Source organism: Crinia signifera, chromosome 1 (assembly GCF_055691185.1).
Source record: "Crinia signifera chromosome 1, ASM5569118v1, whole genome shotgun sequence".
Classification (NCBI taxonomy): Eukaryota; Metazoa; Chordata; class Amphibia; order Anura; family Myobatrachidae; genus Crinia; species Crinia signifera.
Window position 1 is genome coordinate 67589710 of NC_139217.1, and position 16735 is coordinate 67606444.

General features: G+C 46.3%; 1 protein-coding gene across 2 annotated transcripts in view; it reads left to right on the top strand.

Annotated features, from left to right (window-relative positions):
• Positions 1–16735, top strand: part of SEL1L3 (SEL1L family member 3) — a 65661-nt gene that overhangs the window by 27112 nt on the left and 21814 nt on the right. For both annotated transcript variants that reach the window (XM_083160326.1, XM_083160250.1), the window contains exons 12-16: positions 1812–1931; positions 3917–4057; positions 12511–12573; positions 13012–13188; positions 14137–14264. In XM_083160326.1, the coding sequence (XP_083016452.1) occupies positions 1812–1931; positions 3917–4057; positions 12511–12573; positions 13012–13188; positions 14137–14264 (629 nt within the window). The remainder of the gene's footprint in view (positions 1–1811; positions 1932–3916; positions 4058–12510; positions 12574–13011; positions 13189–14136; positions 14265–16735) is intronic.

The following is a 16735-nucleotide window of genomic DNA, read 5'->3' on the forward strand; positions in this document are numbered from 1 at the left end:
GGGGAAAGCTGACACTATTGGCCTGATCTATAAGGGAAAATCAGACACTATTGGCCTGATCTACAAGGGGAAAGCTGACGCTATTGGCCTGATCTATAAGGGGAAAGCTGACGCTATTGTCCTGATCTATAAGGGGAAAGCTGACGCTATTGTCCTGATCTATAAGGGGAAAGCTGACACTATTGTCCTGATCTATAAGGGGAAAGCTGACACTATTGGCCTGATCTATAAGGGGAAAGCTGACACTATTGTCCTGATCTATAAGGGGAAAGCTGACACTATTGTCCTGATTTATAAGGGGAAAGCTGACGCTATTAGCCTGATCTATAAGGGGAAAGCTGACGCTATTGGCCTGATCTATAAGAGAAAAGCTGATGCTATTGGCCTGATCTATAAGGGGAAAGCTGACGCTATTGGCCTGATCTATAAGGGGAAAGCTGACGCTATTGGCCTGATCTATAAGGGAAAGCTGACGCTATTGGCCTAAAGTGTTGGTTAAAAAAGGGCGTCTCATAAATGTGTTATAAGAATTTCACAGATGCGTCAGTGAACATGGCTGCGTTCCCAAAGCTGATCCACAGCCACAGATGCCATGTTTACAGAAATTTCCATAGGAGACCCTGAGAAGCATATAGGCTTTTGCAAGTGTCAATGGTGCACCAATGGTGAAGTGTCCAAAACTGCCAATGCCATTGCACTGCAGTCAGCTTCCAGTGAGCCCCATTTCCAGTCCTGGAGAGAAGGCCAGTGCTCAGAGATGATTGAATGATAACCTTATAATCGATGATCTTTGCTCTTCTCCTTTTCTTCTGTGGATATATTTAGATTCGGTACTTGTTTCCTAGCACGGCGCCCCCGATGTCCATCTTACAGCATCGCATCGCATGCGGCTATATGGCATGCGATGCGATGTGTTTTTTAATTGTACAAGCACCCTGATGGGTGCTTACAATGTTAAATGCACCCCCACGCCACCCCCACTATCAACGCAAAGGCGAAGCGCAAACCTGAAGCGTGGCAAGTGCAGTGAGCCTGCGCGGGGTGGCGGTATGCGTCCTCCGACCTTTTCATACCCCCACTATCCACGTCAGCGTTTAGTTGACTTTAGATGGGTGCTTACAATGTTAAATGCACCCCCACGCCACCCCCACTATCAACGCAAAGGCAAAGCGCCAACCCGAAGCGTGGCGAGCACAGCGAGCCCGCGAGGGTTGAAGGTACGCATCCTCCGACCTTTTCATACCCCCACTATCCACGTTGGTGTGGAGTTCACTTTAGATAGTGTGGCGAGCGCAGCGAGCCACCGAGCCCGAAGCATGGCGAGCGCACGCGTATTACTTTACATGTCTTCCGCGTCCCCTCGCAGGGCTCGCAGCGCTCGCCACACTATCTAAAATTAACTCCACGCTGACGTGGATAGTGGGGGTATGAAAAGGTCGGAGGACACGTACCGCTGCCCCTCGCGGGCTTGCTGCGCTTGCCAAGCTTCGGGTTGGCGTTGATCCTGGGGTGGCGTTGACTATGGGGGGGCCATTTAACATTGTAAGGACCCATCAGGGTGCCTGTACAATAAAAAATCGTATACAATCGCATCGTATGCCATTGTATGGCATACGATGTGATGCGATATTTTATTGTACAACATCGCATCGCATGCCATTGTATACCTTATTTAGCACAATGGTATACGATGCAATGGGCGCCGTGCTAGGAAACAAGTACCTTAGATTCTTAATGTCCTCAATAAATCTACATGTCTACATGACTTTATCTCTGCGGTTTTATAACACACCCCATGTCTTCCATTTAAGGCATTTGTCGAAATCATAAGGCTAATGGATGACGACATATTGAAAGAGCAGACTAGAGAAAATGATGACTTTTTCTTGTGGCTCAAACTGAATGCAGAGAGAGGAGACGCATATGCCCAGGTAACCAGAGCGTCTAGGCATGACTATTATTGCTGAATAACATCATATAGAGTACAACTGGCAGCTTGGAGACAGACAGATTATGGACCAAACCACTATTGACAATGCTTCATATTCAAATATAAACTTATATTTAGCCCACAGAAGTGATGCCAAATTAGGTCAACTTGCATTGGGTCGACCACTGAAGGTCGACGCCTGGCCCTTTGCAACTCTGCAAGCATTGGGCATCTTTTTTTGACCACATTGCTGCAAAGCAGTATGGCTAGGAGGCAACAGGAGACTGTGCTGATTTATATATGTGACACTTGTATATCTGCATGTGACTGAGTCTGAATATGAGGCACAAAGTAACTTGACTTGGAAGAAAATCCACTGCCACTGCATCATGTCATTGTGTATGCTGATTACGGGGTATACACATGGGGCGATTTTTGCCTGTTTTCTAAGGAATCTGTCTAGATCACTTAGAACACAGGTTCTCAAACTCAGTCTCCAGGAGCCCACACAGTGCATGTTTTGCAGGTCTCCACACAGCAATGATATGTGGTGAGATCGCTGGCTGGTGAGGCACCTGCATCCACCCCACCCTTTGGAGCTGGCCCTGGATCCTAAAATATCCAAGATGAATAGGGGACAAGATGAATAGAGATCCCCCGTATTTTAGGAACCAGCACCGGGCTCCACCAGCAGGGGGTGTAATGCCATAGCCAGCGGAGACGCATGACGGGGTCCTGTGGCCAAAACATTACCCACCCTACTAGTCACTCCAGGCCAGGAGTTCTTGAGGAGATGGGACCCCCCCCCCCCCCCAAATAAAGAGGTCCCCCGTCTCCCGGGAGCCCCAGACTTGGGCTGAAGCCCAAGGCTAACCCCCACACCCCTGGATGGTGGGTGTGGGGTTAACAGCAGGTTAAAAAAAAAATATTGTCTTTTACAGTGGGACTACAGTTCCCAGCAAGCCTGCCCCACATGCTGGTACTTGGGAGAACCACAGGTACCAGCATGTGGGGCAGTAAAAGCCCTTTACATAGCTTAGCACCCAACGTTAAGAAGGATCACCCCATGTTTATGGGGCTTAAGAGAGGCACACAGTTATACCTGGCAGTGCCACACATCAAATTAATCAGCAGAGTCTGTTGGTGTGTTCTGACTAAGAAGCATTTTGAAAAAAAGACATCCAAGGCTTGCAGAGTCTCACGGGACATGGCATGCCAAGAGAGGCTTTTTGGCATGACAGCAGCAAAAATGCACAAGGACATATCTGGAGATTATAGGACCATCTTTAGGGCAAGCTTTGCGTCCCCATAGAGTACCAGTGCTTCTAAGACAAGAAGGTTTGAGAGCTGTGGGGCGTGACAGAAATATTGGAGGCGAGGAGATAATCAGATTGGAGGAGAGGCAGCAGTAGTGACAGAAGTGTGTAGGCAAATGAGGTCCGAAATCTCGTGGGGAGAAGACTGGAAGAGTGTGAGGAGCCTCAATTGGAATGTGAAGGGAAAGGGGAGCCAGTGTGAGCCCGGAGGAGATACATGAGCGTTACGTTTGGAGGGGAAGATGAGCGAATGTGATGTGGGAGGCAAGATGGCCAGATAAGAGAGGCCACAGTCCAGAGATATATTCTGTGAGAGGATGATTATACTATTTCATGTAAGAGAACCAACGGATGCCATATGGAATATCACAGCATTACAGTAATAGAACGTGTTATGTAGATGGCGGAACCTCCTTTGTTGTGTTCTTAAATGAGGAATGAATGTCCTCTACATGCTCCCCATGTACGGAGAGTTGATTGGATTCATCTTTGTACTGACCTTGGATGTATTTAGCCATATCACCTAGGACCAGTTCCTATTATAAGAGCATACGAGCCTTGTTCCTGGCACTGATACATCTCCCTCGTCTATGTTTGGCTCTGCCTGTGTTTGCTCATTAGTTCTGAGTATTGTGCAGTCTCATTGTGCCAATGTCTCGTTGTCTTGTAGCACAGGTTGGCACAGATGCTTTTCTGGGGTCAGCAAGGTGTTGCCAAGAACACCAGAGCGGCCATGGAATGGTATGAGCGCGGGGCCCTGGAGAACAAAGAGCCAATATTAATGTACGACTATGCTGTCTTGCTGTTTAAGGTATGTTGTGTGAGTCTACATTACTGTATGTCGCTATATATGAAGGCTTATAGAGAAGGGGATTGGTCATTAGGTCGACATGCATTAGGTCATGGCTTGGCTGAAAGATCAACACAAGCATTAGGTCGACAATGGCAAGGTCAACAGTCAAAAAGTTGACGAGTTTCCACGTTTTTTCTCTTCCGAATGTCAACCTAGCCGTCATGGACACCGTCAAAGTGTACCGCGTCCCCTCTCATGGCTCGCCATGCTTTGAGCACTAGTTTATTCTCCCGCCATGCCGCAGTGGACGGTAGGGCATGAAATGACATGTGCCAACATGTCCGCTCAAAAAAAAGTGGAAAACCTTTTGACTTTTGACCTTGACACTTGACATTGTCGACCTAATGCTTGTCAACCTTAGCCATGTTGACCTATTTCAGGTGTTGATGCCCTGTTGACATTAAGTGGTCGACCCAAGGCATGTCGACCTAAATAGGGTCGACCTAGTAACTGTGGGGTAGATTTACGAAGTGGCGTTGATGTGTAAATGCGCTATCCCCGTGCGCTGAAGCAGGGGATAGCGCATCGCCTAATCTATCACACCCGCCGAGCGTTTACTCTAACGCCGGCGGTGTGGGGCAGGAGGCATAGCGCAGGGGCGATATTTTGCACTGCGCCCCTGCCTCCTGCCAGATTTATGAATGTTTAGCATCGCTGACCGTTCCGCCGCCTGCAGCTGTCGACTACGCCAGCTGCAGACGGCGATGCCTATACCTAACAGCAGGGACAGCGCTGTCCCTGCTGCTGGGGCTGAGCTGCGCTGGGATCTCGCGAGACTAGCGAGATCCTGCACATGCGGAGTAAGCCGGCTGGGGGGGGAGGAGACGGCGCATCAGTATTAACTGATGCGCTGTCTCCAGGAGGGACATCGCCGGAGGGGGGAGTTGGCGCTCCCCCACTTCGGCGGCAAGATCTTAATAGATCTTGTCGGTGTCCCCTCCTGCTTCGCCTCGCTAATGAGGCGAAACAGGAACTGTTATAGCGGCGCGATAGGCGCCGCTATAATAAATCTACCCCTGTATCCCATAAGGAACATGCCAGCAATACTCAAGAACACACAAAGTGAACATTTGTCATAGATAACAGAATATGCTACATACAGTTCTGTCAGCGCACTCTTCCTAAGGTTCAGTGATGTCAGTATACAATGAGAGATGAGCTATGTTCCCACAGCTTAGATCACACGTACAGTATCACATGTGTAAATAAAGCAGTGCACAAGGGTGAACTTGGTATATGTTAAATCAGTGCTGGAAGTGGGCAAAAGAAGGACCAGACGTCGGAGCCCCCTTCTGTCTCCAGCCCTCTTTTGTCTCTTCATCCCTCCAGTGTCTCCAGCTACAGTTTCCCATTGTCTCTCCAGCTCCTTTCAGACTTTTCAGCCCATTTGAGGTGGAAATATCACCTCAGGTGGATCATTTATATTCCCTATTCCTTACCCCCCTTCCTTCTCTTCCTTCCCCTTGTCCTCTCTACTTTTCTCTGGTGGCGTTCTGTACATACCCCAACTAACTGCTATGGCTTTTCCATGGAGGGGTGTTTCCGATGTCATGCCATGGTTTGAGTTATAATGAATACAGAACAGATACTGTAACTAAAATATAACACCCAGCACATGTCACAAACCATGCAGTTCCTCTTTCCTAAAAGAAAAAGGGGTACACTGCGCTGTGCAGTAGATGAATGAATTAAATAACATGGTGCAAGCATAAAAGTGCAATAACGTTTACTAAAACACATATAAACACTAATGGTATGTACACACGGGGCGATATGGCTTCCAATGTTGCCGATATAGTGAACATCGGAAGCCATATCGCATGCAGATCGCATGCTTTTTTAGGGCTTGCGTGCCTGATGTGCTGCCGATGCGCACTCCCGTGTGAGTGCAAGTCGGCTGTCAAATAGAGAGGGCAGCCAAGACTATATAGTGCAGATCTGCACTATATATAGTCTAAATTGTGCCACTGCATGCATGCCGTGCGATGCGAGTCCCGATGCGATCTGATCGCATCGGAACTCGCATAGCACGGCATATCTACCGTGTGTACACACCATAAGACATGACATATAACAACATAAAGTAAAAAGTCAACAGTGTGACGGTGGGAACTACTATTAGAGCCAGTCTCAGGGTTTTTTCAGAAGGGGGTTTCCAGAGGGGCGGAGCAAATCACGGAGATGGACACTTAGGTGACCCAGTATATGCCGGGTCAGTTAAAGTATTTTAGATAGACCAAATGTATATAAATAATAATAATAAATATATATATATATATATATATACATAACAGCAGTGTAGACCCCTGGGCATAGCAATGTATTGGGGCCCCTACCTATCCTCCAGCTGTAGGGGTGGGGGGTGCTATGAGCGTAAGCTTTGATGTCCCGCGGGTGGTAGGGGGTATTATATCAACCGCTCAGCATGTAGGGCTCAGTAATTTCTACTAATTACCCCTTTACTGCAAAGATGGTGGGAGATGAGGTGGGAGAAGGGGGCATTGGGCTGAATGAAGGGGCCCCTATACATAACTTCCAGGGTGGTAGAGGATGTTTAATACGCAGAGGAGGGGTGTATAGTGGAGTGGGCTTATTATTCATAATTTTCTGGGGGGAGGACAGCTTGCTAGACTGCAGATATCTCCAGTTCCCGGAACTAGATTTCTTAGCTTTTTTTTGAATAAAGTTATTTTATTTTGCAGGTAGTAAAGACAGAGCAAAACAGCGAATCAGACATTGTGCATATAAATCAATCAGTCCAAATCAATCAAAATAAAGCATCAGAATGTACATATCGTTCACATACAGTGTCATTATTTTGCAACAATGTAAATCAACCGATTAATAAAGGATAAATATAATTTTGCCAATTTTCTCTGACTGGGTAGCCATCTTATTTTGTTTTTTAAATTACATATTTAAAGATACAAACAAAAGAGGAAAGAGAAGGAGAGAGATAAGAAGAAGAGATAGATGGAAAGTGGAGAATCTTAAGTCACTAATGAGAGCGCATATGGGGGGGTTCAGTCTCACCCAGAATAGCATATCAGTGGGCTTCACACAATACATTGGACTTAGATGGATATTGGTCTTGTGGTTATCAGCATCCGCATCCCGCGATATATACTGACCCTGGATTCATCAAATATGAGCTGAGTGCGGGGATTCCAACCACCTGCCCCATACCTTGTCGAATTTAGGAAGAGTGCCCCTAGACATGTACACGTATTTCTCATGCTGTACTGTGGTGTTAACCAGTGCCCTCCACTCCGCCACCGTGGGTCCCAGGCTAGCCATCCAGTGCCTAGCTATGACAACTTTAGCAAGGGAGGATAAGTTTGTCACATATTGACCCTCATTGTTATTTAGTGAAGTGCCTGCTTTACTACCCAGAACACACATCTTGGGGGTCAGGGCCTGTCCAGGTATTCCAGTAGATGTTATAATCGATTTAACCGCCACCCAGAATGAGCTAACTAGAGGGCATTCCCAAAGGAGATGCCACAAGTTCGCCTGCAAAATTCCACACTTTGGGCAGGCCGAGGAGGCCCGTCCTCCAAACTTAACCAGGGTGTATGGAGTCAGGTATGTTCTGTGTATGATAAATATCTGAACCTGTTGAAACCTCGCGGAGACCGTGGCATGTCGTGGTGAGGCCAATGCCTCCTCCCACTCCTCCTCCTCAAAGGTGCCAACATCGTTCTCCCACTTGATCCTCAGGGCGGGAAGTGAGTCTTTATGTATAAAGGACAATAAGAATGAATAGGCCAGAGAGATGGTTTTGACTTGTCCGAGATTGGCTAGGAATATTTTTGCTGGGGAAGCTAGTAGTTCAGGGGGGCCATTGTTAAATTGGGTATTTAGGGCATGGCGTAACTGCAGATACCTGAAGAAGTGCACCCGGGGCAACCCGAACTCCTCCCTCAACTGCTGGAAGGACTTCAGCACAGCTGCCTCATATACTTGTCCAATCGTCACCACTCCCCCAGACGACCACAGACTCTTTCCTGACAAGCAGGCAAGTTCAGGTAATTTGGTGGAATGCCAGAGGGGAGCTCCAGGGTCTATAGCTGTGTATCCCATCAAGGATTGGACCTCCTGCCATATCTTGACAGCCTGGACCACCAGGGGAGGGGCGCCTCTTGGCACCCTCCCACCCAGAAGCAGCTGCGTGGGTGTGATGTCAGGGCATATTTGGTGTAGAAATGTGGTCGGGAGTGAACTTTGGTCGGTGTCCTGCGTCCAATGCCTAAGTAGTGAGAACTGGCCAGCGTAGTAATATAGTCTGAATTGTGGCAGGGCCAGGCCCCCATCTGCCCGTGGCCTAGTAAGGGTGCTGATACTAATTCTGGGGCGTTTGTTGGCCCATATCAATGAGGACAGCAAGCTGTTTAAGTGTCTGAAAAAGGAGGCAGGGACGTACACCGGGGACTGATTTAGGACATACGTTATTTTAGGCTGTAGGATCATTTTGACCAAATTGACTCTGCCAATGACATTCAGGGGTAACTTGGTCCATACCGACAATTTATCTTTAACCATGGATAGCAAAGGAGCTAGGTTCTTAGGTATAAAATCTGAACTAGTATTAGTGATAATAATCCCCAGGTACTTGAATTGGGAAACCCAACTAAGTGGAAGAGGGGTGCTCGTGGTCACGGGTGGTGGACCTCTCAGGGGCATGATGGAGGATTTGGACCAGTTCACCGTAAGACCGGAGAAGCCGCCAAATTCACCCATCAGTTGCAGGGCAGTCGGCACAGACAATCTGTAGTCTTTTAAAAACAGGAGTAGGTCGTCAGCATAAAGTGCTACTGTGTCCGTTCTTTGACCCAATTGGAGCCCGACTATATCTCGGTGTGACCTAAGGAGACAGGCAAGCGGTTCTACTGCTATGGCGAAGAGACTAGGAGAGAGGGGGCATCCCTGTCTAGTGCCCCTTCCCAGCGCGAAAGGAGATGAGACATGACTGTTGACAGAGATCCTGGCCATCGGGCAGACATATAACAACTGGACCCACCTTAAGTATTGTGGACCAAAGCCCATACGCTTCATTACCTGCCATAGATAAGGCCACTCGACGGAGTCGAAGGCCTTATTTGCGTCGAACGAAACAATGGCTGAGTGGGTTTCCTCAATATGGGTGGCCTGAATATGGGTGAACAGCCGTCTTAAATTTATACTGGTGGACATACCCGGCATAAAGCCGGTTTGATCCGGGTGAATGATTGATAATATTACACTATTTAACCGAACGGCCAGGACCTTCGCCAAGATCTTAATATCCGTGGTAATCAGGGAAATGGGTCTGTATGAGTCGGGGTACTCGGGGTTTTTCCCGGGCTTGGGTATAACTACTATAACCGCTTCGGACATAGAGTCCGGTAAAGTATTGAGGTCGAAGAGCTCGTTAAATAGCTTCAAAAGCTTAGGGGCAAATGAGTCTAAATGCATCCTGTACAGTTCCACTGGGACTCCGTCTACCCCCGGAGCCTTTCCCCCGGGGAACGACCGAACCGCAGTTTCTATCTCAATAGTTGTGATGGGCGCCTCGAGGGAAGACTTAGCCTCCTCAGACAGTGTGGGTAAGTCAATACGGTCTAAGTATTCAGTAAGTTCCTCCTGTGTGCATGTCAGGCGTGTGCGGTATAACTCCCTATAGAAGTCTAGAAATACATCTGCTATTTCTTTGGGGGACGTCCTCAGCACTCCGTCAGGGCCAAATATTTGGGCCACAGAGTTTGCAGGGCGGTCCAAGTGTATCAGGTGAGCCAGGAGGCTGCCTGTTTTGTCAGCGCTCATGTACAGTCTGTGGGATTTAAACAGTAGACTACGAGCGTTGCGCTCCTCCAAGTGGGAGACCCAGGTGTTTTGTGCTAACTCCCATTTTGCCCTGGACTCCTCTGACCCCTCCTCCAGGTGAGCAATCTCTGTATCCCGACATTCGTCCTCCAGTGCAATACCCTTTGCCTTATACGTTCGTTTAGTGGAGGCTATTTTGGATATAAGGGTGCCACGTAAGAATGCTTTAAATGCCTCCCACACTATCGGGGCAGGGGCTGTGCCAGTGTTTGTGTCAAAGTACCCGTCCCACAGATTCTGGAGGTCCGAAGATTCTCCAAACTGCAGTAACCAGGAGGGATGTAGCTTCCAGAAGGACTGTCCCCTCTGGCATTCCATCTCCACCGTCAGTAACAGAGGAGAGTGGTCTGAGACGCCCCTCGCCTTATAGCAAATGTTTTGGAGTCTGGGCAGTACTGAGGGAGTAACGAGGGCCAGATCGATACGCGAAAATGAGTGGTGAGATTTGGAAAAGCAGGAGTACTGGGTGACCGCCGGGTGCTTAAGTCGCCAGGCATCTCTGTAGCCAATTGACTCTACATATTTAGCAAAACCTGTGGTGCGATCATCAGGGAGGACGGAATCGGGGGGCCACCATCTGTCTAGCCTAGGATTCATTAGCTTATTAAAGTCCCCGAGACATATGACTGGCGTATCAGGGGATTGGGCCACGTAGGCAGCCGCTTGTTTCAGAACATCGTAGTTAAAGGGGGGTGGGACGTAGACCGCTAAAATAAAGAAGGGTTGGGAGTATAGCTTACACTGGAGGAAAACGTATCTGCCCAGAGGGTCAGTCTTAACATCAATCAGCACAAATTGCACAGACTTGTTTATTAGTACTGAGACCCCTCTAGAGTGAGTAGAGTGTGAACTATGGTAGACCCACCCCACCCAGGGCCTACGTAGTGACATTAATTTGTTACCTTCCAGATGGGTCTCGATCAGGCAGGTGACATCCGACCTATACTGCTTAACCATCTTGAGAACTAGAGAGCGTTTAACTCTATCATTCAGCCCCCGGACATTCCAGGCTAGAATATTAAGTTGCGTCATGTCGGGGGTATCGGGTATGGGCAGTGCGGACTTGTGGTGGTGACACTGTCACCTTGCGGGTCTGAGTAAACTACAGCTAGTATCTGAGCTAACCTCGCATCCCCCAATTGCATACATAGTAGATTATGGTATTTAGTGTGACTAATAAGAAGAAGAAGAAGAAGAGAAAAAGAAGAAAAACAAGAAAAAATGGAAGAAACAATCCCAACATAGTACACCCCCACCCTGTATACCTCCCCCAACCTAGGCATACTTATATCCCTAAACCTAATACCTAGTAAACTACCAAACTATGAGAGCAATCAGTTAATAGCTACCAATACAAGCTCCGGGGCCCCCTGGCCATATATTGCCTACACTTGCCTACAACGTTATATAAGCAAAAAACAAATAAACAGAAAAACAAATGCACAGTATATATCGAGATTTCTTAGCTTTTAATGAAATTAAAAACTAGACAATCCCACCTACCAAATGGCACTGGGGACTATGGGGTCAAAGTTCAGGAGGCAGAGCAATCCCCCAATGAGTATATAAAACTACATACCAGGTGTGTGGAGCTGGAGCAGTAACCAGCTGCTGGAAGGCTAATATCTCTGGTTCTGGGAATAGTAGAGACAAGCTACTAGTGTCCATCAAAATTCTTATACCCATGGAAAGAGGGGACCCTCAGCTTTCAGAATAGGGCCCTCAGATTCCTACGGTAACGTATTTTTGAGTCCTGTACTATGATTCCTGCTGCAGTTAAGCTGTAAAAAGCAACTTAATGCCGTCCAGCAAATTTGTCTGTTCCTCCAGCAGAAGGGCTGTCTGTGGCCCAACCCGAACTGAGGTCCCAAAACCAGCCAGGGAGTGCTATCCCACATAAAAGGAACCACACCGCGGGTCACTGGGACTTATTTCCACGACAACAAATTTGCTGGACGTCATCAAGTTGCTTTTTACAGATTTACAACTCCCGGAGGCATCATAGGAACGGACCATTACTGTACATGACTCAAAAATACGTTACCATATAGACTGGCTCTAATAGTAGTTCCCATCTTCACACTGTTGACTTTTTACTTCGTATTAAACGTTATTGCACTTGTATGCTTAATTGGCACCACGTTATTTAATTCATTCATCTACTGCACAGCGCAGTGTACCCCTTTTTCTTTTTGTATTTTGTATAGGGGTTGACTGCCCCTTTTTCACACTGCAGCTTGACAGGGCACCTCGTATTATCTGTGCCCCTCAAAGTTTGTTGATAACCTGTTATCAACTGTTCCTCCAAGTTCCTATTTCCTACCTGGGGTGTTGCTCTCTGCTTTTGAAGCTTCTAGCACACTCTGGTCTGTATTTGAGTGCTGAGAACAGTATGTGCTAGAAGCACCAAAACCGACAACCCAGCTAGAAAAAGGAGAACTTCATGGGTTTTGACATGTGCAGGATTGTAGAATGAACAATGTCTTACATATATTTGACTGAATAAAAACATATTTTAAAAAAGTGTCTTATCCATTGCTGTGTTTTAGGGCGATGGTGTACCGAGGAACATGAAACTGGCATTAGAATTAATGAAGAAATCTGCTGCTAAGGTGACAATAAAATAATGATTCAATGTTAACTGGTCTTCCGATCTCTTGCCACGCTTATGGCCATTGTTCTGGAAGCTGACATCACGGCTCAGACATTAATTTATAGGTATACAGTACAATGTCTTCTCTGGAGAACAGGGACAATAGATTAGGGAATTGTATAGTAAATATTGTGTAGGACGCCTCCAGGCTAGACTACGTCAGTCATTATGTTACTGTGTTAGCTTATACAAATACACTGTACCAGATTTGGAACTGCTTGCAAGAGATCTGCACTGGTCAGGGAAGAAGTCTGACATCCTCATTGTTGGCTTCCTGGAACCATTATGTTATTAACAGCAAATGATCAAGAACTAGAATTCCTTATGGCATTGTGAAATGTTCCACAGTATTTGTATTGGCTCAATGGCTCAGTCCTATGTCGGTATTTGCTCACAGGGACAAGTCGAAGCTCTCAACGGCTTGGGCTGGTATTACCAACATTTCAGGAAAGACTATGTGAGGGCTGTGAAATACTGGAAAGAAGCCTATGATGAGGGGAATACAGATGCAGCATTTAATCTCGGAGTGATGTGTCTACACGGCACTTATCCTGGAGAACCTGGAGCCAATGAAGTGAGTATGACCGCATCTTTTCCTTATGGCCAACGTCTAGCTACAAAACTGCAAGATATTCAATTAAAGGGAAAATATTATGTTTCCAAAGTATATGACCTTAGGCTGAATGCATCATTTAGTTTAGCAAGTTTGTAGAAACGGTAATTAGAATAATATCAAATATTAGGGCAGGTTTGGTGCTAAAGCTTCTTTGTAATACATTCTGCATGGAATGATGGAGTAGTTTAATCGGGTTTGGTTCATAGGGTCAGTTATTAGGTCAATAGTGTCTAGTTTGACCCCAGAAGGTCAACATGCACCAGGGTAACATGCGAAAAAGGTTGACACACGGAAAATGTCTACATGAGGTTTTTGGGGTGCCAATTTTTGTCTTATTTGGATCTCCAATTAGATCAAGGGATGGCATTAGCAGGTGTCATAATAAATGGATTTAAGGCCTTCGGTCGGTCAAATATTACAGGGAAAACTGCTATGTTTATGTATAGTATGTTTTGTTTAGCTGCTGTAACAAATAGACAGCGCACAGTAGACATATCTCTTATGTAGAGATGTGCAGGTTCTGATTTACTCTGATTTCAAAGCAGGATCTTATTGGCTATCCCAAATCACATGACAGTTGTTGACAGTTGATAGCCAATAAGATCCTGCTTTGAAATCAGAGTAAATCAGAGCCTGCACATCGCTACTCTTATGCCGTACCTTTTGGCACATTAATACCCCTGGGTCATACCTTTCATACAGGAGAGGGGCACTGTCACTGCTTTGCTAGTCACTGGGAAAAACCCTGGTCGTTTGCTGGGTCTCAGGGCCCGGGTCTATCAACCCGTGTTGACCTTATGGTTAGAAGTTGGAGCTGAGTCAATTTGCGTTAACGTAAAAAAAAAAAAAAAACAGTGTATTTCATTTATGTCTGACACATGTATTATTATTATGTTCTTTCCTCAGACACGTGCTTTCAAATTCATGTCAAGAGCTTCTGAAGGCGGCCATATTGAAGCATCCATTAATGTAGCACAGTATTTAATAACTGGACATTTGGAAAATGTCCCAAAGGACCCTGAGACAGCGATACTGTAAGTAACATACATGTCAGTAAAACAAGCACACACTTGGTATATGGTATCCAACATATATCATAATAGTTTCTTAGTAAATTCATCTAATGGACATTTCTGATATAGTTTGCAATGAGGCATAACATGAAACAGTTCCAGAGCCCCTTTCACTTTCCGTTACTTGCCAGTTGCGGCCACCCCACCCCAAACCAGTACACTTTTATGCCATGATCTAATCCGGACAGGGGTCTAGTGCAGGGGAATACACAGCATTTTTGGGGGGCGTCCCCATGCGAAACCTAGCGAACTAGTCTGAACCAAGCCTACTTTTTGGGATGTCACTGGTACCTAATATATGGCTAGGTTCCACCATTAGAAATACTGCATTAGCATATGTTCTTACTGTGCTCCCAACTCAGCACCAGCACCTATGTGTGCATTGAATTCCAAAGTATACGAGTAGTAGTGCAATATAATACACTACAAAGTCGCATCAAGGTCATTCGGCCATACTGTATTATGTGTATACATGGCTAAGTTAATGCAATGATATATATATGGTATATATAAGCCAGGCTTTATTCTAGCTGGTAATGACTGTGTAAGTCTTGTAGAAACCAGTTTGAGAACCACTGATCTAGAAAAACTACATTCTACATTAAATAAATGATTCCCATGTGATTGTGCTAATGTAGATTTTGAATTTGACCAAAGTCTGGGGTCATTAGTCTTTTATTCCTTTATCATTTGCACCTTTTCATGGTGGAACAAGCCAGCACCACAGCAAACATGGATGACATTCCTGAGGACACCTTTATTACACAAGCTCTTAAGTTGTCATACCAGGCTTAGTACACCTGGCAGAGCTTGCAGACAAGATCAGGAATGCTCTGTGTTAGCAAATGAGTCCATGGATAAATCGTAACCAGTTATTAAGCAGTGGGCTAAATTCTGATATTATACACTTACTGCACATACTACTGAACCTGTGAAATTGTCATTTCTTTGTCACATAGTGGGCGTGGCTACTCTCCCAGGAACACTATTGGCCATGTTGCATACTGGGATTTAGTTTATAACATGGGTCTTCAAACTGTGGCCCTCCAGATGTTGTGAAACTACATGTTCCAACATGCATTGCCACATTTTTTCCTATAAGAGCATGCCAAAACTGTCAGGGCATGCTGGGACATGTAGTTCCACAACATCTGGAGGGCCGCAGTTTGAAGACCCATGGTTTATAAGCTATGTGTACACTGCACAAAGGCTGGTGACAGTGTAGGACCACACAGTACTTGAGGGGATTATCTGGGAAAAAAACCCCTATTCTGATGCCTTGGTCTGGGGACCAAAGAAATCCAAAGTTTAGAAAATCCTAGATTCTGACCAAAATAAAATCAGGAATAATGAGTCAGGAATTTTTATCGTCTTGTTTTTGGTTGTTCTAGGTGTATGGCCTGCATTAGGAAGAATAGTTTATATATATATTGCACCATTCAGCTAGTCTTTATTAAAAAAAAAAGTTACTTCTTTCTATAGAATTCATGGCAAATATGAACATGAAACACTTATGGTGCGTACCCACGGTACGATTTATGTTCCGTAAGATATCATATACAATTCCCCAGAAAAGTCCTGGTGGTTAAAAAGCATAAGATTTGTGCTTAAAATAAGGTACGATGTGCATAAGATATAGCAAACGATCTGACGTCACAGCTATACTACACTATACTAACTTATGCTTTCTAGACAGAATTGGGTTGCATGTTCACCCGATCAGCTCCCTCCCATACGACCTGCGGGAGCGCGCATCGTACGTCGGATAGTGCATACACACGGTAAGATATAGTGCACTATCTAGCATGCTATTCGAAACTGGCTAGATAGTGTGCTAGATTGTGCACTATATCTTACCGTGGGTACGCAGCTTTACAGGTGTGAACTGGCACACCTACAGTATACTTTTTGTACCACGAGATTTAGGCACCTCACTCTCGGTCGCAATTCCTGTGCTTTAAGCGCTTTTTCCAGAATTTTGCGTCTTCTTTGCATCTCAGCCAAACACAGTTTCCCTTATAAGGCCTCATTCAGGTTTGTTAGCAAACCAAAAAATGCGCACAACTGAGCACAGGGCCGAAACTAGGGTTACCGGCGCCCGGGGCAAGGCAGTCATTTGGTCGCCCCTTCCCCTGACGGGATGGGGGAACAAATTACTGCCTTGCCCCTGGCGCCGGAGGCTGGGCGACCCCCCCCCCCCTGCTGACAACATACCTGTGTACAGGCAGCGGGGGTCCGGGGACAGGCAGCGGGGGTCCGGGGACTGGTGTAGCCGCTGTAGCGGCAGCTTTCACTCCGTCTCCTAGCGCTATTTGCCTGGCGGCGGGTGCTGACTTTGAAAAGAGTTGCCGGACGCTGATTGGCTGAATTCAGCCAATCAGCGTCCGGCAAGTCTTTTCAAAGTCATCAGCGCTTCCCGCCGCCAGGCAAAT